Genomic DNA, 24,394 nt, shown 5'->3' on the forward strand with positions numbered 1-24,394 from the left:
TTACGGGATAAATCATCTGACTGTGATAGATTGACTCTGACACCATTTCTTTTGGTCAAGGTATCACTATTGTTACAGGATAAATCATCGGACTGTGATAGATTGATTCTGACAATATGTCTACAGGTCACAGTATCATTATTGTTATAGGATAAATCATCTGACTGTGATAGATTGATTCTGACACTATGTCTATAGGTCACATTATCATTATTGTTACAGGATAAATCATCTGACTGTGATAGATTGACTCTGACACCATGTCTATAGGTCACAGTATCATTATTGTTACGGGATAAATTATCTGACAGTGATAGATTGACTCTGACACCATGTTTATAGGTCACAGTATCATTATTGTTACGGGATAAATCATCTGACTGTGATAGATTGACTCTGACACTATGTCTATTGGCCAAAGTACCACTAGTGGTACAGGATAAATCATCTGACTGTGACATATTTACTCTGACGCCATTTCTATTGGTCAAGGTATCATTATTGTTATAGGATAAATCATCTGACTGTGATAGATTGACTCTGACACCATGTCTATAGGTCACAGTATCATTATTGTTACGGGATAAATAATCTGACTGATAGATCGACTCTGACACCATGTCTATAGGTCACAGTGTCATTATTATTACGGGATAAATCATCTGACTGTGATAGATTGACTCTGACACCATTTCTTTTGGTCAAGGTATCACTATTGTTACAGGATAAATCATCGGACTGTGATAGATTGATTCTGACAATATGTCTACAGGTCACAGTATCATTATTGTTATAGGATAAATCATCTGACTGTGATAGATTGATTCTGACACTATGTCTATAGGTCACATTATCATTATTGTTACAGGATAAATCATCTGACTGTGATAGATTGACTCTGACACTATGTCTATTGGCCAAAGTACCACTAGTGGTACAGGATAAATCATCTGACTGTGACATATTTACTCTGACGCCATTTCTATTGGTCAAGGTATCATTATTGTTATAGGATAAATCATCTGACTGTGATAGATTGACTCTGACACCATGTCTATAGGTCACAGTATCATTATTGTTACGGGATAAATAATCTGACTGATAGATCGACTCTGACACCATGTCTATAGGTCACAGTGTCATTATTATTACGGGATAAATCATCTGACTGTGATAGATTGACTCTGACACCATTTCTTTTGGTCAAGGTATCACTATTGTTACAGGATAAATCATCGGACTGTGATAGATTGATTCTGACAATATGTCTACAGGTCACAGTATCATTATTGTTATAGGATAAATCATCTGACTGTGATAGATTGATTCTGACACTATGTCTATAGGTCACATTATCATTATTGTTACAGGATAAATCATCTGACTGTGATAGATTGACTCTGACACCATGTCTATAGGTCACAGTATCATTATTGTTACGGGATAAATTATCTGACTGTGATAGATTGACTCTGACACCATGTCTATAGGTCACAGTATCGTTATTATTACGGGATAAATCATCTGACTGTGATAGATTGACTCTGACACCATTTCTATTGGTCACAGTATCATTATTGTTATAGGATAAATCATCTGGCTGTGATAGATTGTTTCTGACATCATGTCTATAGGTGACAGTATCATTATTGTTACAAGATAAATCATATGACTGTGATAGATTGACTCTGACACTGTGTCTATTGGCCACAGTACAACTAGTGGTACAGGATAAATCATCTGACTGTGATAGATTTACTCTGACGCCATTTCTATTGGTCAAGGTATCATTATTGTTACAGGATAAATCATCTGACTGTGATAGATTGACTCTGACACCATGTCCATAGGTCAGAGTATCATTATTGTTACGGGATAAATAATCTGACTGTGATAGATTGACTCTGACACAATGTCTATAGGTCACAGTATGATTATTATTACGGGATAAATTATCTGACAGTGATAGATTGACTCTGACACCATGTTTATAGGTCACAGTATCATTATTGTTACGGGATAAATCATCTGACTGTGATAGATTGACTCTGACACTATGTCTATTGGCCACAGTACAACTAGTGGTACAGGATAAATCATCTGACTGTGATAGATTTACTCTGACGCCATTTCTATTGGTCAAGGTATCATTATTGTTACAGGATAAATCATCTAACTGTGATAGATTGACTCTAACACCATGTCTATTGGTCACAGTATCATTATTGTTACGCGATAAATAATCTGACTGTGATAGATTCACTCTGAAACCATGTCTATAGGTCACAGTATCATTATTATTACGGGATAAATCAACTGACAGTGATAGATTGACTCAGACACCACGTCTATAGGCCACAGTACCATTTTTGTTACAGGATAAATCATCTGACTGTGATAGATGGACTCTGATACTATGTCTATACGTCACAGTATCATTATTGTTATAGGATAAATCATCTGACTGTGATAGATTGTTTCTGACATCATGTCTATAGGTGACAGTATCATTATTGTTACAAGATAAATCATATGACTGTGATAGATTGACTCTGACACTGTGTCTATTGGCCACAGTACAACTAGAGGTACAGGATAAATCATCTGACTGTGATAGATTTACTCTGACGCCATTTCTATTGGTCAAGGTATCATTATTGTTACAGGATAAATCATCTGACTGTGATAGATTGACTCTGACACCATGTCCATAGGTCAGAGTATCATTATTGTTACGGGATAAATAATCTGACTGTGATAGATTGACTCTGACACAATGTCTATAGGTCACAGTATGATTATTATTACGGGATAAATCATCTGACAGTGATAGATTGACTCTGACACCATGTTTATAGGTCACAGTGTCATTATTGTTACGGGATAAATCATCTGACTGTGATAGATTGACTCTGACACTATGTCTATTGGCCAAAGTACCACTAGTGGTACAGGATAAATCATCTGACTGTGACATATTTACTCTGACGCCATTTCTATTGGTCAAGGTATCATTATTGTTATAGGATAAATCATCTGACTGTGATAGATTGACTCTGACACCATGTCTATAGGTCACAGTATCATTATTGTTACGGGATAAATAATCTGACTGATAGATCGACTCTGACACCATGTCTATAGGTCACAGTGTCATTATTATTACGGGATAAATCATCTGACTGTGATAGATTGACTCTGACACCATTTCTTTTGGTCAAGGTATCACTATTGTTACAGGATAAATCATCGGACTGTGATAGATTGATTCTGACACTATGTCTACAGGTCACAGTATCATTATTGTTATAGGATAAATCATCTGACTGTGATAGATTGATTCTGACACTATGTCTATAGGTCACATTATCATTATTGTTACAGGATAAATCATCTGACTGTGATAGATTGACTCTGACACCATGTCTATAGGTCACAGTATCATTATTGTTACGGGATAAATAATCTGACTGTGATAGATTGACTCTGACACTATGTCTATTGGCCAAAGTACCACTAGTGGTACAGGATAAATCATCTGACTGTGACATATTTACTCTGACGCCATTTCTATTGGTCAAGGTATCATTATTGTTATAGGATAAATCATCTGACTGTGATAGATTGACTCTGACACCATGTATATAGGTCACAGTATCATTATTGTTACGGGATAAATAATCTGACTGATAGATCGACTCTGACACCATGTCTATAGGTCACAGTGTCATTATTATTACGGGATAAATCATCTGACTGTGATAGATTGACTCTGACACCATTTCTTTTGGTCAAGGTATCACTATTGTTACAGGATAAATCATCGGACTGTGATAGATTGATTCTGACACTATGTCTACAGGTCACAGTATCATTATTGTTATAGGATAAATCATCTGACTGTGATAGATTGATTCTGACACTATGTCTTTTGGCCACAGTATCACTAGTGGTACAGGATAAATCATCTGACTGTGATAGATTGACTCTGACGCCATTTCTATTGGTCAAGGTATCATTATTGTTACAGGATAAATCATCTGACTGTGATAGATTGACTCTGACACCATGTCTATAGGTCACAGTATTATTATTGTTACGGGATAAATAATGCATTTACGTTGGATAACTGTATATTGATTTGGGGTATGATCTTCATATCATATAAGAATAAGAATAAGAATAAGAATAATTTTATTGCATCATACACCCAAAAGAGGGTCAACGCAAAACAAACAAGTTCACAACATAAAGAACATAGACAATTATAGTCCAATGATAATCACAAGATAACAAAACAAATACAAATACATAATACTATCTAAAACATGAAATACATAGAAAAAATAAACGAAAAACAACAATCAAGTTTACAGGGTCAGAGTTTGATATATAAATATGCTATTGAGAATCTTACATTATTAATGGTCAATTATTATATTAAATTTAATCAATTCATTTGAAAGTTCACCTTTCAAATAAGTTCCCAAATGAACCCCGGAAATTTGTCTCCTGGTTTGATCTGCAATAACGTTTTGACGTCATATTTTAAATATTGTATATAAGTATAGGTCATTCTTTCTTAAATATTTATATAACTATAGGTACTGAATTTCAGTGAATGTTATATTAAAATGGGTACGTTTTTTGAGGCAAAAATGGCACACCCCTACCAAAAAAATATCGAAGTTAATACAACACATCTCAAACAATCTTTCATTTCTATAGTAAATCATTTTTTTTAAATTTCAGTTCTATAAGGGACTTACTTACTTTGAAAGCAAAGAAAGGGGACTGGGCACTGTGTGTTTGTTTTTTGTTGTATTTTGCTTAGATTTTGTTTTTTCGTTTTGTTTTTATTTATTTGATTTATTTGCTTATTTGCTGTTGTTATATTTTCATTTATCTTTTTTTAAGATTAAAAGTGCCGGAAAGAAGGAGGAGGTGGGGGGGGTGTCATTCAGATTCTTGAAAAAAAAACTAATTTGTCCAGACAACGGCGACGACAAAGTATTTTTAAGTATCCTATATGACTGTCCATTTTCAATGGATAGTAACATGTAAAATTTAAAAGAAAATATATTTTTGAGATCTGAAAAATAAACCAGTTAAGACTTTTGTCGTGTTCTAAAAAAATGGTATTGCTAAAAATTACTAGGAAAATGAGAAGGCTTTCTCCATATGTAATCCCCGTTTCAGAATCCTTGGAATTGACCCAAAAGGGGTAAGAGAAACAAAATTCAAAATCATGCAGTTCAAAAGAAGGCTCGCAATATATTTGTTTAAATCTAATGAAGTGTACATTACATTTATGGATTTTTAGGGTCATCGGACGCAAAAATGAAAATTGAAATGTCAAAAATTCATACGCATTTAAACAACAAGCGTGTTACATATAATGACTCCTAAAGGACACCGTAATTAACACCCCTGAAGAAATCAGTAGAGGACTTTGCTATGCACTTCACGTTACCCGTAGCAAAATACTGAACATCCATTTTAAGTGAACTAAGATGATCATATTCTGTGAACTATAGACATTTTGGTATTAAATGAGACTCTAGTAGGGATCATCCTGCTTGCCCTACATTCTCAGTTTTAGATTTTAATAGATAGTTGCCAAATTTTATGCAGTGTTTCTCCAGCCAGTGGAGGAATTTACAGAACAACAACACCCCCAGAAAGGATACGTTACAGGTCAGACATTTTAAAAGTTTTTGTTGTCTTATTTTGGTTTTCATTTTTTTTTTTATTAAATTTGACTATATACTGCACAATTATTGTAAAAAAAACACAGCAAAAGCGTACTTGGTATGTCCTACGTGGAGATTGTAAGTTCTCGTTGATGTTACAAGAAACAGTAAAATCATAAAAAAAACCGTCAGATCATAGATTTATTATCTATGTTCAGATTTACTGATTACTCGAATTCATGTCAATTTTTTCATGCAAGTGGCTCTCCGTACGAACAATTCATACGGCGAGTCCCAGGGCTCCTAGTACGAACTGCCATATAGATGAAACGTATACGAATTTCCAAATTTCGGTCTTGGAATAAATCCCGTGAATGGTGCATTGACTTTGACCCAAAAAAATCATTATGTCGAAATATAAAATCATTCAATTGATAGACTAGCCTGATGTTTAGTGACTATATGGACATGTATCCTACAAAATTTTAGATGAAAATGCCAAACACACTAAGAATACGCAAACATCTTAACTGACGATGGCTGGTTATTGTTAAAAGAATTGATGATTCAGAATAAGGAGCATCATGAATGGGATTGTTTTGCTTGTAAACAAAAACTTGGTGTTAAGGAAACTCTGGCATGTGATTGCTGTCTAGAGTGGCACCATCTGCAAATGTGTCCATCTGAAATGTGTGCCCAAACAAACGTATTGGATCTGTAAATCTTGTAAGTAGTTTCATGCGTTTAAGGCAAAATACAGATTTGAACTTAATATATTTAAATGTAAATTATATGTCTATTGTAACATTGAAATTAAATTTCCTACTTCCATGAACCCCATAGTACGTAAGTTCAATGATGGCTGATAATTATTTTAAGTAATTTATATTTCTTATTTGATATGAGCATGTTTATATTGATTCTATATTCATTATGTTTCCTTCTATTTCTCTCATTGCATGAATTTGTTTTCATTTTAAGTCATGTTTAAAATTTATTGACTGTTTTACATTTTATTTAAAATTGTTAAAGACATTTTAATCTGTGGCTCTATGTGGATTCTGCATATTTTAAGTATTTGATTTTAACTGGGATCAATATAAAACGATTGGGATTTGAATCTCTCAGTATTTCTATGATACAACAGTAAATTTTCTACGTCGTGTCTCAAACTTTCACCTATAACTTTTGATTTACTCATCATAAAATTATTCTAAAAATTATGCAGGGAAGCTGATTTATTACTGATTTGCAAGATTAAATTTTCTTTCGCATAACAATAAAATCCTAATTTTAGAAAAATAATAAAGGCATGAGGGGTAGTTTTCTTGTGAAAAGAGGTCGTAAAAATGTCAAGAAACCTTCCAATAAACAATTGAAGTTATCGATGATTAACGAGCGGCGGAATACTAGAAATCAAGAAAATTGCGTAACTTTAACTGGTTAGTTTACCTGTTAAATTCCACACTACTATTATGAAATTTAACCTGGATAAAGCTCTTAATATTGGCTTTGTAACCATATAAAATTTATGCAGGTGAGAATATTTACAGTGTGATTTTAGTTTTACTGACGTGACCCCACTAACGGAAATTTACATCAAATTTTTGGGGTTCAAAAACTGAACTTTTCATTATATATTTTTGAACTAAATATTCAACTAAATTTAAAGAAAAATATATCATAGGATGCCTCGAAGTTTCCTCTTTTCAGTCATATAATTTTAAAGTATGAAATATTTTTGGGAAAAATAGAGTGTTCCCAAATTCACGCCTACCAATCTCTCTCATTCACCACCAAATGTGATGCAAAGAAATTAATGAGAGAGACACCCGGTGCTGAATGAGAGAGATAAATTTTAGATCAATTAGAGGTAAGTACGTAAATTAAGACCCCTTATTCAATTTGTTTTAAAAATCAGAGAATGCTATTCTGTGGCAAATTCATTTCTCTATACGTTGGTATTCATTGCTTGCATGTAAACACAAAACTGACAACGTAAGACGTTTTCTCCTACAAACATGTCAATGGAAATACAAGAAAAAAAGTCAAACAATTGTCCAGAAATCAATGTTAATCTAATCTTATCTTACCAATTTCACTGTTGTAGAAAGTTTACCAGCAAGGTATCACTACCATGTCATATCAAGTGTCAGACTCTATCCGTTTTCTCTCAATCATTCTTTGAAGTTAGTGGTGATGCATGAGAACTAGTGGTGATGCAGGAGAAAAGTGGTGGTGCATGAGAGGACAATAAATTTCTTTATGCTTATATCAAAGTGTTCGACAATTATCATGTGAAATGACTGTTTCAAGTTTCAGTTATTCATCAAAACCTGAAATTGTCTTTCTGGGGACCTTAATTATCATGTTTACCTGGTTCAGTCGACATTGCGAAAGCAATGCGATGTCTGCCTTTTTGATTTTCTCTATTTTCTGATAATAAAGTTACCATTTTCATGTAATTTATCAAAATAGAGGAAGATTACCAAGAGCAATTTTTGTCCGTCCCGCCTGCAACAAAAGTCATGAAGGCGAGACGTAGCGCTCCTTAATTTCGTCGTCGTCGTCGGCGTTGTGATGATCAACATCTGGTACACCCTGTGTTTAAATTCCTTTAAACATTAATAACTTAATCAAATCATTATGAAATCATTTGAAATTTAGACAGTGACTTTATGTTGAGGAGGCACTATCTATAACAATATTTTGAGAGAAAAAAAAGTTTTATTATTTTTTCTGAATTTTATTGGCAAATGGACAGTATGTTGCACATCATATTTTGTACACGCTATGGTTAAAAAAAATTTCAAACATCAATGACTTCATCAAATCTTAATCAAATCATTTGAAACTTGGATAGCAGCTTCTTCATGATCAAGAGATATAGCATGTTTCAAAACTAAATTTTGAGAAAAAAAAAAAGATTTTCTTTCTGAATTTCACTGGTAATTGGAATAAGTTTTTTGCACTTTACATTTAGGTTCAGTCTGTAGTTAAAGTTCTTTAAACATCGTTTACTTTATCGGCATGTCTCTTTGGAATTCCTTCTAAATTGGATCGAGGCACCTTTATGATCAAGAAATTGTACCTAAAAATATTTATCTATTTTTCCACAATGTACTGATAAATGGACTTAGGTTTGTTTTTTTTTTTAATTTTTTTTTTTTTGCATTTCACATTAAAGGGTAGTGTATTGTTAAAGTTTTTAATTATCAATATTTATATCAAACCTTCATGAAACTAACTGAAACTAGTACCAAAGCTTTTAGTGATAAAAGTACAGTGTTTTTATCAAAATTTAACAACAATATAGATTTTTCCAAAATTGATTGATAATAAGACTTATTTTTTGTCAATTTACATTCTGGTACAGTCTGTTGTAAATCTTTCCGTCATCAGAGACTCTTATTAAGTATTATGAGGTGGGGAACATTTTTCTTCAGGACAGTTTTTGAAGATCAACAAATTAAGAGTTACATGTTATCACTGATTCCATGGAACCTTAACGAATTTTTATAGTATGGATTTATTTTTCCAAAGGCCACATCTGTCTAACCCCTCGCATGCATATGCACCAGTTCAAAGGCAGGAAAATATTGGCCATGGGTACATTTAGTAGTTCTATTTTGTATGTTTGTTGATGTTGTGACAAACTAATGTGTTATACTGTTCGATATATATTTTTTTTAAATCTTGTCGGGGTCATTCAGAGCTTGATACCCTGTTGAAAAACTTGAGGTGACCACAGTGAATTTGTGTCTTGTATTATGACCGTTTTTTATTCATGCCTATGCCGTTCTAAGCCAAGTCACCATTCATGCAAAAGTTACCTTTATCAATGAGCAAATTTGAAAATACTGATCATATACACCATTGGAAAAATAAAACCATATTATAAAAAACACTCCAGGTATTCTTCCTCTATTTTTACAAATTGAGATGCAAATGGTAAAGTTATACCGAAAATAGAGAAAAATCAAAAAGGCAGACACCGCATTGCTTTTGCAATGTCGACTGATTCAGGTAAACATGATAATTAAGGTCTCCAGAAAGACGATTTCAGGTTTTGATGTATAACTGAAACTTGAAACAGTCATTTCACGTGATAGTATAGAGAAATGAATTTGCCACAGAATAGCATTCTCTGATTTTTAAAACAATTTGAGTAAGAGGTTTTAATTTACACACTTACCTCTAATTGATCTAAAATGTATCTCTCTCATTCAGCTCCGGATGTCTCTCTCATTAATTTCTTTGCATCACATTTGGTGGTGAATGAGAGAGATTGGTAGGCGTGAAATTGCGTCATGAAGTGAAAAATTCTGCGGTAGATTTCTATAAAAACAAAAATTACCCAACTTTTAGAGCAAAATTTCTGTACTTTGGAATAAAACTCTCTGTCAAAAAACTATATCATCCCATGCAGGAATCTTTTCTCTTTAAAATTTTCGGATTAATCAGATGAAGCATTTTTGAGTTACTGTACGACATTCAAGAAATATGGCATTTTTTTAAAAATCAAAGTCCCATAACTCTGGACACATCGCAAAATTGGAAAAAAAAAGGTAACCAGACATTACCAATTCCAGCCTAATTTTAAAATTTCAGTTCAATTGGATGAAGCATTTTTGAATTCATGAACGACATACAAGAATAAAGAGCTTGGCCGAGTGCACCATGATATGACCGCAATGATCGACAAGTGTTGACACACTTCTAAAGTGGACACAATAATATGTTTGACACAGTAATTTGCTGGACACAGAAATTTCATTAGTACTAAAAAGCACCACTTTGGCCCTTAATAGGTTGGAAAAACTGCAAGTCCTAGCTAAAATTCTCTGTTGGAAATTTCATAAGGACTCTAAAGAAAAAAAAAACCTTTGAAATTGGACGAGAAATAAAAAAGTTTGTTTTTTGGGATTGAGCACCACTTTGGCCCCAAATAGCTCGGAAACGGTACAAGCTACGTTAAATCCTTCGAGACTCTATCAGTGCAGAAGTTCATAAGGAAAACAATGAAAAAATCAAAATGAAAATAAGATGAAAAATAAAAATTTCATGAAAAAAAAAGAGAAGTCCGTTTTAGCCCCTTTTAGCTCTGAACCCTTAAGTCCTAGCTCAGATCTGTAAAAATTCACTTATTTTCTATGATACTCTTTGATCTCACCAATCTTAGTATTTACAATTACGTGTATTTCATTTCTCAAACAAAATCTTCATATTAAGTAGTGTTGTCAAATTGAACAATTATGCCTAACCGGTTAACCGAATAATCGTTCGACCGATTAACCGGTTAACCGGTAGTTACGTTGATGTTCAAAGTCTTATACAAAGTACTTCACGAATGACTGGTTTTATGATACAATAAATTGACATTTATCCCAGGGTATTATAACACAATAATGCAAACACTAACACAATTAGGATTTCAATATGTAATAAATTACAAAAAAAACAAATTTATAAGTATGTACATTTAGAAAGAACGAAAGAAGAGTTATTCACATTTTTCCTCGGGTACATAGTTTTTATTCAGGAATATTATCTGGTCGATCACAGAGGAAGATAGTCGATTTCTCAGTTTAGTAACAATGAGACCCGCGCATGAAAAGATTCGTTCTGACGGAACAGAGGTAGCAGGAATACTTAAATATTGTCTAGCTAACACAAAGAGTCTGGGGAATTTACAATTATTTTCTTTCCACCACTCGAGTGGGTTTGAATCTTGCACAGCACGCTCCTTGATGTATAAGGACATTTCCGATTCATCTTGAAAGGACGTATCTTCGTCGGTGTCAAACAAAAGAAAGTCCAAAGATCGTTGGACTCTTTGTTTCTTGGCTGGTTGCTTGTCAACTTCAGTTCCAAGGTTTTTTTATGACGTTTTAACTGCGGGCTTTAATGGCACATCGTCTAACTTGGACTCTAACATTTCAATGGCGACTTTTTTTTGTTCTGGGGAGAAAAAGTTAAGTGTTCTATGCCTCGGATCAAGTAAGGACGCTAAAGCATGCTGTGTAGATGCAGTTTCAATGTCATACGGTTTAAAGCAGGTGATGAGTTCTTCTGAAATACTTGCTTTCATTTTATGCGCAAGAGCACTATCCTCTTCAGAGTTTTTTAGGTGTTTTTTTAAGAGTCCGTTGACAATAGGAAGCATTACAGAGGCTGATACGTCCTTTTCCAGACACATGTATGTTGTAACATGAGACATTTGCTTCAATACTGCGGAAATTTCAACCAGATAATCCCACTCATGATCTTTGAGAAGCATATGTGTGTCACATTTCTTAGTAACAGTTGTATCTAGCATTACATCCGTAATAACTCTGCGTTGTTCACATAGGCGTTCAATCATTAGCTGAGTCGAATTCCATCTCGTAACTACGTCTTGTATAAGTTCGTTCTGTCTTAGTCCGAACAACTTTTGTCTTTTCCTCATTTCTGCAGTTATTGTAGTTGAATGCTTGAAATGTCCCACTAACTTACGAGCACGTGAAGTAAGTTTGGCAATAGCGGGTATTTCCAAGCATGGTTTAATGCAAAGCTGAATGGTATGACCAAAGCATCTCATATCGTCAAAGTCACATTTCTCTGATGCACAATTCATGTTCCTAGCATTGTCATGTACAGAACTCACAATTTTACCGTCCAATTCAAACTCTGAAATTGTAGATTTCAGTCGTTCAGCAAGATTTTCGCCTGTATGGCGTTCAGGCATTTCACGAGTAACAAGCACATTTGACTGTAAATTCCAGTCTTTGTCAACGTGATGTTCTGGACTGTTAAAAAGCTTTTTGTAGCATTCGATGTCCATGTATCAGAAGTAAGGGATACGCTGTCAATGAGATTTAACTCTTTAATCAAACTCTCTTTTTTGTCACTATATGACTTTTCTATTCTGGATTTTATAGTATTTCTAGACGGAATTTTAAATTCTGGAGCTATTATCGACATAAGTTTTGAAAATCCTTTTCCCTCAACAATGCGAATGGGTAGGTAATCCAATATAATCATATCCACTATTGAATTTGTTATTAGTTCAGATTGAGTAGACGAAAATCTTCTAGATTTGGGTGTCTGAACAAAGTCTAAAACCGATGACTGCTTAACTTTCTCAGGCGTTTCAGAAAAGTCATTGGGATGCTTTAACTTCAGATGATTCAGCATATTACTTGTACCACCAGTATAGACTAATTCCATTTCACATAGTTTGCATTTCACTATTTTGGAGTCAGCATTACGTTTAAAAAAAGACCAAGCCTTAGATGACGGAGGTGGCATATTTACATGTACGCACACACAATATAAAGTCAAAGTGAAGAAATAAACTAAATCGTAAAATTTATTCAGCATGTTCAGCTTACAACTGTTCAAAATAAACTTAATATGCTAATTATGTTTACATTATACTTGCCCGGAGCTGACAGACAAGTTGTCTATGTGCTAATTAAGTAATAAAATTTAAATGTTTTCAAGGTTAACAAGATTAATCAATAAACTGAACAATTGATCTGTCTAATCAAGTACCAATCAATTCGTACAATCATTTCACATTATTTACTAATGATTTCAGTACACATTTACATCAATTTTATTAAAATTTTAAAAAGGTCCGGTTAACCGGTAAGCGTTTTTGGTATTCGGTATTCGGTCGTTCGACCGGTTAACCGTTGACAACACTAATATTAAGTGATCAATGACTTGTTTGTAGAGCTTTTATTGCTGATCATTTTTGCAATTTTTAATTTTTTTTTTATCTATTAAAACTTATTAGATAATAGCCAAAAACATTAAAATTGGCCAAAAATAGTCTTTTATATGCAATAACCCCTATGCGGGGGCCATCCGACAATTTTAACTCAAAAGTAACTAAGGTAGATCTTGTCAATCTGAACATTTGTCACCCTGTCAGATTTTCTCAATCTGTTACAGTTTCCAAGATGGCAGTTAATATTTGCATTTTACCCCTATGTTCTATTTTTAGCCTTGGCAGCCATGTTGGTTGTCCGGCAGAAATGTCGTTCACAACATTTAAACTAGTTACCCTAAGGATGATTGTGGCCAAGTTTGGTTCCATTTTGGCTTGGCAGTTTCAGAGAAGAAGATCTTTGAAAAAGTTAAAGGACTGACGATGACAGACGACGACGGACGCCAAGTGATAGAAATAGCTCACTTGGCCCTTTAGGTCAGGTGAGCTTAAAACTAGAAATTTATATACCTATAAATTTGCTTCCATTTGGTCTCATCAGTCAGGGTAGGAATCAAATTCATGGTTTCAAGAAATATCTATATCATCTGACTTTCCCTGAGACCTTCCTGGTTCTAAAAGTTAGTACATAATTGTTAATGTACATAACTATTCCAAACTTGAGCTTTTAATTTTTTAAAAATCATCAATTTTTATTTTCATTTCAAAAATTGTATTCAGAGGATATTTAATATTTGACAACAAATAAAAATAAATAATTCTAAGTTTAATTTAAACTGAACCAGGAAAGTTTCGACCTGCCAGTTAAGCATTAGGACATGCAAGTATTTACATATATATATGAACATAAATACAATAAAAATTTGATGCCTGAAAACTGTAGAAGCAAGACAAAATACTCTACCAACTGAGGATTACCCCATACAATTTAGCTAATCTATTGGGAGTCCTCAAAACAAAATTATATACATAAAATAATATACAAAAAGGTGAGTTGACCAAAGAAATAAAAAACAATACCTTATACACAACAAACAAGCAAGTAAAATGTCATATGAAACAAGTATTAACTATTATATTAATTTTACACAGTATTTTCAGAAAATTTCCAAATCTTCAACTGTCCATGTTTTATGGGTGAACAGAACTTCAGCTGATAATGTGATTAAACTTTTGTCGTATACATCTTTTGTATAGTGTAATTCATTAGTTTGAAGTGCAGATTTTGAATATTCTATAGGAAAAGTATGATTTAAGGCGTATAATACAAGCATATCAATAACAATATAGACTAGCTACATCCCTTTTTGATATTTATCCCATGGCTTTTTTTCAAGATGCACTTTATATTTTCTTATCAAGTTAGTTATAAGAATAGAGGATGTGGTATGATTGTCAATGAGACAGTCATCTGGAAAGGTTCCAAGTACAAATAAAAATTTATCTACAGGTTACCGTACGGCTTTCAACAATGGACAAGAATCCACAACATAAAGTAAGCTGTAAAAAGCCCCTAAACAAGAAAATGTGACACAATTCAAGATAACAACAAACCTTTATAAATTTAGATTTACCTTTATAAATCAAGGCATCATGCATCCCCTGTAGGTCGATATTAACAGAGATTTTCATATACAATGCTATAAACCTCTTTATATAAGCAAAAGTAATACATGCATATAACTGCCAATAAGTGCACTCTAAATCTAAGACTACTTTTTAACTCATGTAATTTATATCAAAAGAGCAAAACCTAAGAAGATATAATTGTAACAGGATGCTGTTATAGATGTCCAAAGAAACACAAATTGAATTCTCCTTCAAATCAAAAACTATCTCCAGGGCCTGTATAATTCTAGAAATGCCCCTCAGGGCACTAACCTTGTATGATCAGTGAATGTGCCTTGCTAAAACATAGGGTAATCCATGATTACAAAGTTCGCCTCATCTGCAACATTCTTTGTACCTAAGACAAACCTATAAAACACAATAATTCATAAAAGTAAGAGCTTTACCTAAGGAGGGTCAACTATGCATGAAATGTAGGTCAAATTACATGATCCTAGACCATATAGTGACTGAGAAATGAACTCGACATAAACTTTAACCAAAGTCAATCAAGCATGAAATGTAGGTCAAATTGACCTATTTTGGTATGCATGCTGACAGGCTCCCAAAGTTACATCCCCACATCAAGTGACACGATCCTAGGTCATAAAGTATCCGAGAAATGAACTCGGATGTAAACTTTAACCAAAGTCAATAAAAGCATGAAATGTAGGTCAAATTGACCAATTTTGGTATGGATGTTGCAGGCTCCCAAAGTTACACTCCCACATCAAGTTATATGATCCTAGGCCACATAGTATCTAAGAAATGAACTTCGACGTAAACTTTAACCAAAGTCAATCAAGCATGAAATGTAGGTCAAATTGACCTATTTTGGTATGGATGCTGACAGGCTCGCAAAGTTACATCCCCACATCAAGTTACATGATCCTAGGCCACATAGTATCTGAGAAATGAACTCGGACGTAAACTTTAACCAAAGTCAATCAAGCATGAAATGGAGGTCAAATTGACCTATTTTGGTATTGATGCTGACAGGCTTGCAAAGTTACATCCCCACATCAAATTACATGATCCTAGGCCACATAGTATCTGAGAAATGAACTCGGACGTAAACTTTTAACCAAAGTTAATCAATGTGTACTTACATTTTTGATACTTACCAATCACTTGGTGTGAAAGTTGAAGGAGCCTTCCTTTTTCTCTTGCCAGTTTTGAGTGATACAACTTCTATTAATTCATTATTATTACAGGTTCAAGATAGGAATTAAATATTAAACAAGATGAACTGTGAGCTATTACTCACAAAAGTCTACCCCCGCTAACCATATCATTATAGGATCTGCAAGTTCGTAAACAGGAAGTAGAAGAGCAGCAGACCTGAAAACCACTTAAACAATACAGCACCCCAACCTGATACTTGATAACAAATATCTAATAGCTGTAATACATAGTAGTTGAGAAAAGTGTTACGAAAATTTTTCATTAATATCCCTGTCTAATTTATGTACTAAGTCCGTAAACAGGAAGTTGAAGAGCGACAGACCTGAAAACCGCTTACACAGTACAGCACCCCAACCTGATGCTTGATATCAAATATCAAATAGCTGTGATTCATAGTAGCAGAGAAAAGTCTTACGAAAATTTTTCATTAATACCCCTATGTCTAATATATGTACTAAGTCTGTAAACAGGAAGTAGAAGAGCGACAGACCTGAAAACCGTTTACATGGTACAGCACCCCAACCTGATGCTTGATACCAAATATCTAATAGCTGTGATACATAGTAGTTGAGAAAAGTGTTATGAAAATTTTTCATTAATACCCCTATGTCTAATATATGTACTAAGTCTGTAAACAGGAAGTAGATGAGCACCAGACCTGAAAACCACTTACACGGTACAGCACCCCAACCTGATGCTTGATACCAAATATCTAATAGCTGTAATACATAGTAGCTGAGAAAAGTGTTACAAAAAAGTGTTACGGATGGACTGACAGAGGACGGTGTTACGGCCAGAAATCGCCTTTAAATTGTAGCCAACAAAAGACACAAATCAATAGTAAAATTTAACAACATTTAATATACAAAAGTTTACAAAAGGTATTAAACAAATATTACTGTTAACTTAACTGTCAAAATATGAGTCCAATCTGTTATCTTTATCTGTATCCGGAAATCTTTCGGAATCCAATTTGAATATTACGTTCACTACTAATGTCACAATCCAGTATGATGTTGTCTTTAGAATAAAAGTGTCAATCCAAATGCTATGAATACTAATGTCTATCAATGTCTATGTCCAAGTTTAATTATGAGAGTTTAACTTTAGTGTCTGTATATATAGTGTTGTCATGGAAAATTCTAGAACACTCTATAATGGAACATTGTGGAAAATCCTGGAAAGTTTAAGGATCATTCTAGAAAGTTCCAATCATTCTGTGATTGTTCCAGTGATTCCTAAACTGCACAGTTATAAGATTATTTGGTAAACAACTATCAGGCCATACAACACAAATTAGGCCAACATAAATAAACATAATAATTACAATATCATAACACCTCCCCCCTTAAAAGAAGTTTTAGTGTAACAAAAACTTATCATGAATAATATGAACAAAAATACATAATATATACAAAGTGATTTAATAAGCTCTAGATAAAGCATCAGCTATTACATTATCTTTACCCTTAATATGTTTTACAATTACATCATATTCCTGTAACAATAAACTCCACCTAGTCAACCTCTGATTCTTGTTTCTCATTTTATGCATGAAGGTGAGAGGATTATGATCAGTATAAACAAGAATAGGATATACAGTGGGATTCAAATATACATCAAAATGTTGAAGTGCTGACAACATTGCAAAACACTCTTTTTCAATAGTTGAATAATTTTTCTGATGTTTATTTAATTTCTTAGAAAAATATGATATAGGTTTTTCAACATTATCATCTGTCTCTTGATATAAAACAGCTCCTATTCCTACATCGCTTGCATCAACGGCAAGTTTAAATTGTTTTTCAAAGTCTGGAGTAATCAGAACTGGACTATTAATTAAAAGTGATTTGCTATTTTCAAAAGCTTTTTGACAATTTCCGCTCCAGATAAATTTAGAATATTTCCGTAAAAGATGAGTCAATGGTTGAACAACAGTAGCAAAATTTGAACAAAATTTTCTGTAAAATCCAATCATGCCTAAATATCTCATAAGTTGTTTTCTATTTGTAGGAGGTGGAAATTTGGAAATAGCTTCCACTTTAGCCATAATAGGTTTTACTTGACCTTGGCCAACTGTATGCCCTAAATAATCAACAGTGGCCTGACAAAATTCACTTTTACCAAGATTAACAGTCAAATTTGATTTTGACAATCTATCAAAGGTATCATATAAATGTGTTAAATGCTGTTCCCAGCTATCACTACATACAATAAGATCATCAATATAAGCATAACAACGGTCTAAATCTTTTATAACATTATTGATCATTCTTTGAAATGTAGCTGGAGCACTTTTCATGCCAAATGGCATTACAGTATATTGAAATAAGCCATTTGGTGTAACAAAAGCTGATATTTCACGAGCTCTCTGTGTCAATGGAACTTGCCAATAACCTTTCAATAAATCAAATTTGCTCACAAATTTTGCTTGACCAATATTGTCAATACAATCGTCTATCCTTGGAATCGGATAGGAATCAGATTTTGAGACTGAATTTACTTTTCTGAAATCAGTCACGAAACGAAAAGTTTTATCTGGTTTTGGCACAAGGAGACAAGGAGAGCTCCATTCACTGTTACTCGGCTCAATAATATCATTGTCAAGCATATATTTAATTTCTTTTCTCATAACTTCAAGTTTGAGTGGATTGAGCCTGTAAGGATGTTGCTTAATTGGACAAGCATCTCCGACATCAACATCATGACAAACAGCAGTGGTTTTGTTTGGCACATCTGGAAAAAGATTTTTAAAAGAAAATACCAAAGTTTTTATTTCTTCTCTACGATCAAAAGACAGATGTGCAAGTTTTGAATCTAAATTTGACAAAATTTCTGAATTTTTCAATCTAACTGTCTCTTCCATAGTTTTACAACTAAAAATTGGTTCAATTACATCTGGTTTGTCATGATTGTTCTCAAATTTAACCATGCCTAAAGTGGCAACTGGTTTACTATCACATAGAACATTAGTACGCTCAAAATATGGTTTTAACATATTAATATGACACACTCTATTTTGTTTGCGCCGACCTGGAGTTTTTACAATATAATTCAAATCATTAATTTTACTCTCTATTGTATAAGGACCACAATATTTAGCCTGTAAAGGATGTCCAGGGACTGGCAAAAATACAAGTACCCTATCACCAGGCTCAAAAACTCTGTCCCTGGCATCTTTATCATACCATATTTTCATCTTGTTCTGTACATTTTTTAAGTTTTTCTGAGCAATTTGACAAGCAGTATACAATTTTTCTTTAAATCTAGATACATAGTCTAAAAGATTCAAGTCAGTATGTTCAGTAAGCCACTTTTCCTTAATCAATTTTAACGGTCCCCTTACAGTATGGCCAAATACCAACTCAAAGGGACTAAAACCAATGGATTCTTGAACAGCCTCTCGGACTGCAAAAAGTAGAAAGTGAACTCCATCATCCCAGTCTCTGTCAAATTGAAGACAAAAAGTTCTAATCATGTTCTTCAATGTCTGATGAAAACGTTCTAAGGCACCTTGAGATTCTGGATGGTACGCACTTGATCTATACTGAGCAATCCCTAACTGGTACACTACTTGCTGAAATAGACCTGACATGAAATTTGATCCCTGGTCGGACTGTATAGACTTAGGAAGTCCTACTAATGTGAAAAATTTGATAAGTGCTTTGACAATAGTAGGTGTCTTGATATTTCTTAGCGGAATAGCCTCAGGAAAGCGGGTAGATGTACACATGATTGTCAATAAATATGCAATTCCAGTCTTGGTCTTTGGTAAAGGTCCAACACAGTCAATTAGAACTCTGCTGAAAGGTTCGTCAAAGGCTGGAATAGGCAGAAGAGGTGCTGGTGGTATTTTCTGGTTAGGTTTACCAACAACCTGGCATATATGACATGATTTGCAGTATTCTGCAACATCATTTCTAAGTTTAGGCCAGTAAAAATGCTGCAAGATCTTAAGGCAAGTCTTCCTTATACCTAAGTGTCCAGCCAAGGGGGTGTCATGGGCAAGACCAATAATTTCTTGTCTATAAACTTTAGGCACCACCACTTGGTATATCACTCTCCATTCCTCCTCTGGGGTAGCATCAGGAGGCCTCCACTTCCTCATTAAAATACTGTCCTGATGGTAATAGCATTCGGCCACTTTGTCTGCTTCCTCCTGTGGTTGAGCCCTCTGGCTGAGCTGAAGAACCTCAGGGTCTTTATGTTGTTCTTCGAGTAAATTATTTCGGTCTAATGAATGGCTGTTCACATCTGGCCATGGCATAATAACATTTTTGTTAACACTAGGTGGTTTTATAATAGCCTTTTCTGAGTTACCAGGATCTTCAATATCAGCTATAAAAGTGTCAGAAAGGTCCATGTAATCAAACTTGTCTTCTTGCAAATTCTCATTTTGTTGTTTTCTAGCCATCGCCCTAGTAACAACACAAGCTGGATACAATTCAGCATCATCTTCAGGTGATTTAACATCCACCACCGGTTCACTGGTAACAATTGGTTCTGCAACCACTTTGTTCCTAGCTAGATCATTTCCTAGCAATAATGTAACACCCTCAACAGGGAGATTAGGACGAACACCCACAATAACTGGTCCAGTTATCAAATCTGACTTCAGATAAATACGATGGAGAGGAACATCTATACAACCCATCTCTACACCTTGTAACAAAACGGAGGCACCAACAGAAGTCTTCTCGGACAAAGGCAACACACCTTCTAACAATAAAGACTGAGAAGCTCCAGTGTCTCGTAAAATCTTAATAGGCTGAAGAGTGGTATCATCAACAATAGAAATAAACCCATCAGACATAAAGGGTTTATATTCCTCCATGTAATCACAAAAACTGGACTTAAAAGCCTGACGCGCAGGGCATTCCAATGTACTGGTAATATAAGGTGTCGTACAAGCACTGGTCTTCGGCTTATTATCTCGTTCATTCTTCTTCTGAAGTCTAAAACAATCAGCCATCAGGTGACCAATCTTCTTACAATAAGCACAAGTCAGTGACTTCTTCTCAAAAGTATCAAATTTTGGACTAGACATATTATAACTGGACTGACTCTTATTCTGTGCAACAGGCTTACTATCAGTACGCTCAGTGCTTTGATTTTTGTAATTTCCACTTGAAGTATTAACATTTTGACCCTTGAAACTTCTTTTATGTGAAAGAGTATAATTATCTGAAATAACAGCTGCATCATGTATTGTCTCAACAGTTTTGTCGTCTAAATGTGTTTTTAAGTCTAAATGAACACATTGTTTGAACTCTTCTAATAACATCAATTGTCTTAGGTTATCAAAATTGTTATCTGTTTTCTTTGACGTAAGCCATTTATCAAATAGATCTTCTTTTTCCCGAGCAAATTCCACATAGGTTTGTGAATCAAACTTTTTATAAGATCTAAATTTCTGTCTATATGCTTCTGGTACTAGCTCATAAGCTTTCAAAACTTCCTGTTTCACCGTGTCATAATCGGAACTTTTTTCTGATGGAAGTGCGGAGTATATTTCAGCGGCCTTACCCTCAAAAACACTCTGTAGCATTGTAGTCCAATATGGCTTTGGCCAATTCAAACTACAAATGAACTATGAGCAATTTTCTCAAACTGTGGAAAATATTTATCGACTGTTTTTTTCACAAAATATTGCTGCATCAAAATATTCTGATTTCGACTGGACTTTAGTGTTGCTTTCTTCTTTGACCATTTCAATTTTCATTTTCTCCATCTCTAGCCTTTCCCTCATTTCAAGTTCTTTTAATTTAAATTCATCTTCTTTTTCCTTTTTATCCATTTCCAATCTTTCCTTCATTTTCAGTTCTGCCTGTTTTAATTTAAATTCATCTTCTTTTCTTTTCTCCATCTCCTTCAAATTCATTTCCAGTTCTTTTAGTTTGCGTTCATGTTCTAATTCAAGCTGTTTTAATTTAAAGGCGTCAATATTTTCGACCTTAAGTTCAAGAGCCTCTTTACCTAAAATTTCTGCGTCAACTAATTTGTCTATAACCAAATTTTTTATAATTTGTTTTCTCATAGATACTTTAAAAACTAATTTCAGTTCTTTAGCAAGCAACACTAATTCCTCTTTCTTTAAATTATCAAAACTCTCCAGGTCTGGCGTTTTCAAAAAATTACCGGCATCAAATGCCATTTTGTAGAATTTTGTTGGCTAGTTATAATAAAAATATTGAATAAATTTTAAATAAGATATTTTCGTTCTCCCGGACGAGCCCCCAATTTCTGTTACGGCCAGAAATCGCCTTTAAATTGTAGCCAACAAAAGACACAAATCAATAGTAAAATTTAATAACATTTAATATACAAAAGTTTACAAAAGGTATTAAACAAATATTACTGTTAACTTAACTGTCAAAATATGAGTCCAATCTGTTATCTTTATCTGTATCCGGAAATCTTTCGGAATCCAATTTGAATATTACGTTCACTACTAATGTCACAATCCAGTATGATGTTGTCTTTAGAATAAAAGTGTCAATCCAAATGCTATGAATACTAATGTCTATCAATGTCTATGTCCAAGTTTAATTATGAGAGTTTAACTTTAGTGTCTGTATATATAGTGTTGTCATGGAAAATTCTAGAACACTCTATAATGGAACATTGTGGAAAATCCTGGAAAGTTACAACGGAAGTTTCTGGAATAACGTAGAAGTTTAAATTACGCATCTTTTATAAGGATCATTCTAGAAAGTTCCAATCATTCTGTGATTGTTCCAGTGATTCCTAAACTGCACAGTTATAAGATTATTTGGTAAACAACTATCAGGCCATACAACACAAATTAGGCCAACATAAATAAACATAATAATTACAATATCATAACAACGGACTGACTGACGGACGGACGGACAGAGGTAAAACACTATACCCCCCCTCTCCTTCGGAGCGGGGGTATAATTATTACTGTTAATTTACTTAGCTGGCACTGATAACGGTAATTAAAGAGAAATTTAAAATATGACAGGTGTGTTTTTTCTTTTATATTGTCTTAATTACATGTACTTAGCCAAGTGGCATTTATAACCATGCTAATTTTTATTCCGATTAAGTTGATGCCCTGACCTCTTTTGATCTCTAGTTAACACTTGCCAATAATATAAACATACAGACCATGAAAAGAAAACTTGTTAAGTATGAAAATGGGAAAGAACAAGAGCAAAGTCGGCTCTGGACCTGCAGCGCTGGCACTTCATGGAAACATAGGTGCTTACCAATCGCAGCATAATAGTATGTAGCATTGGATAATAAAGGGAATTGTGAAAACAAAAGGAAATTGAGTACAGGTTTTTTATATATAAAATGCAAGAAATATGACAATTTTAGCATGATATACATCTATTAAATTTTGGCCTTGGCAGCCATGTTGGTTGCCCGTCAAGGACTACGGATATAATTTTAAAAATAGATACCATAAGGATGATTGTGGCCAAGATTGGTTCCATTTGACCTGGTAGTTTCAGAGGAGAAAATTATTATTTGCGAAATTTTAACCCTCGCTAACACTCGGGATTAAAATTTTACACAAACAATGCAACCCATGTTAAAATCTCTGATAAACCATGGCTGCCATGAATTATTTCTTAGATAGTCAAAAACGTTAAAATTGGCCAAAAATCATCATTTATGGGCAATAACCCCTTTGCGAGGGCATCCGACAATTTTGGCATAAATGGAACTTAGGTAGATTTTGACATTCTGAACATTTTTGCATATGTCAGATTTTCTCTATCTGCAATGGTTTTCAAGAAATTAGTCAATATTTGCATTTTACCCCTATGTTCTATTTTTAGCCCTGGCGGCCATCTTGGTTGACTGACATGGACATCATACCCTAAGGATGATTGTGGCTAGGTTTCGTTCCATTTGGCCTGGCAGTTGCAGAGGAGAAGATTTTTGTTAAAAGTTAACGGACGACGACGACGGACGCCAAGTGATGGGAATAGCTCAGTTGATCTTTCAGGTCAGGTGAGCTAATAAAAAGTGAAAGGGAACCAGGCATTACAAATTCCAGCCTAATTTTAAAATTTCAATTCAATCGGATGAAGCATTTTTGAATTAGTGTACAACATACAAGAAAAACGCATTTTTTTAACACCAAAGTCCCACAACTCTAGAACAACATATAGAAAAATCAGAAAAAAAACGAAAGAGAACCAGGCATTACCTA

At 33.9% G+C, this 24,394-nt stretch overlaps 1 protein-coding gene across 6 annotated transcripts in view; it reads right to left on the bottom strand.

The window, feature by feature from the left end:
- Positions 1–4,177: 4,177 nt before the first annotated feature.
- Positions 4,178–24,394, bottom strand: part of LOC143059890 (uncharacterized) — a 43,830-nt gene continuing 23,613 nt past the window's right edge. Inside the window, exons 7-8 of one of the 6 annotated variants that reach the window (XM_076233473.1) lie at positions 16,143–16,209; positions 14,627–15,387 (exon numbers count right to left, since the gene is read on the bottom strand). In XM_076233473.1, the coding sequence (XP_076089588.1) occupies positions 15,318–15,387; positions 16,143–16,209 (137 nt within the window). In that variant the 3' untranslated portion in view covers positions 14,627–15,317. Of the gene's footprint in view, positions 10,032–14,626; positions 15,388–16,127; positions 16,210–17,044; positions 22,863–24,394 lie in introns of those variants that run through there. The other 5 variants (XM_076233476.1, XM_076233474.1, XM_076233479.1 and 2 more) reach the window with 5 other exon arrangements.

The sequence above is a fragment of the Mytilus galloprovincialis genome, unplaced genomic scaffold (assembly GCF_965363235.1).
Source record: "Mytilus galloprovincialis unplaced genomic scaffold, xbMytGall1.hap1.1 HAP1_SCAFFOLD_39, whole genome shotgun sequence".
In the NCBI taxonomy this organism is placed as follows: domain Eukaryota; kingdom Metazoa; phylum Mollusca; class Bivalvia; order Mytilida; family Mytilidae; genus Mytilus; species Mytilus galloprovincialis.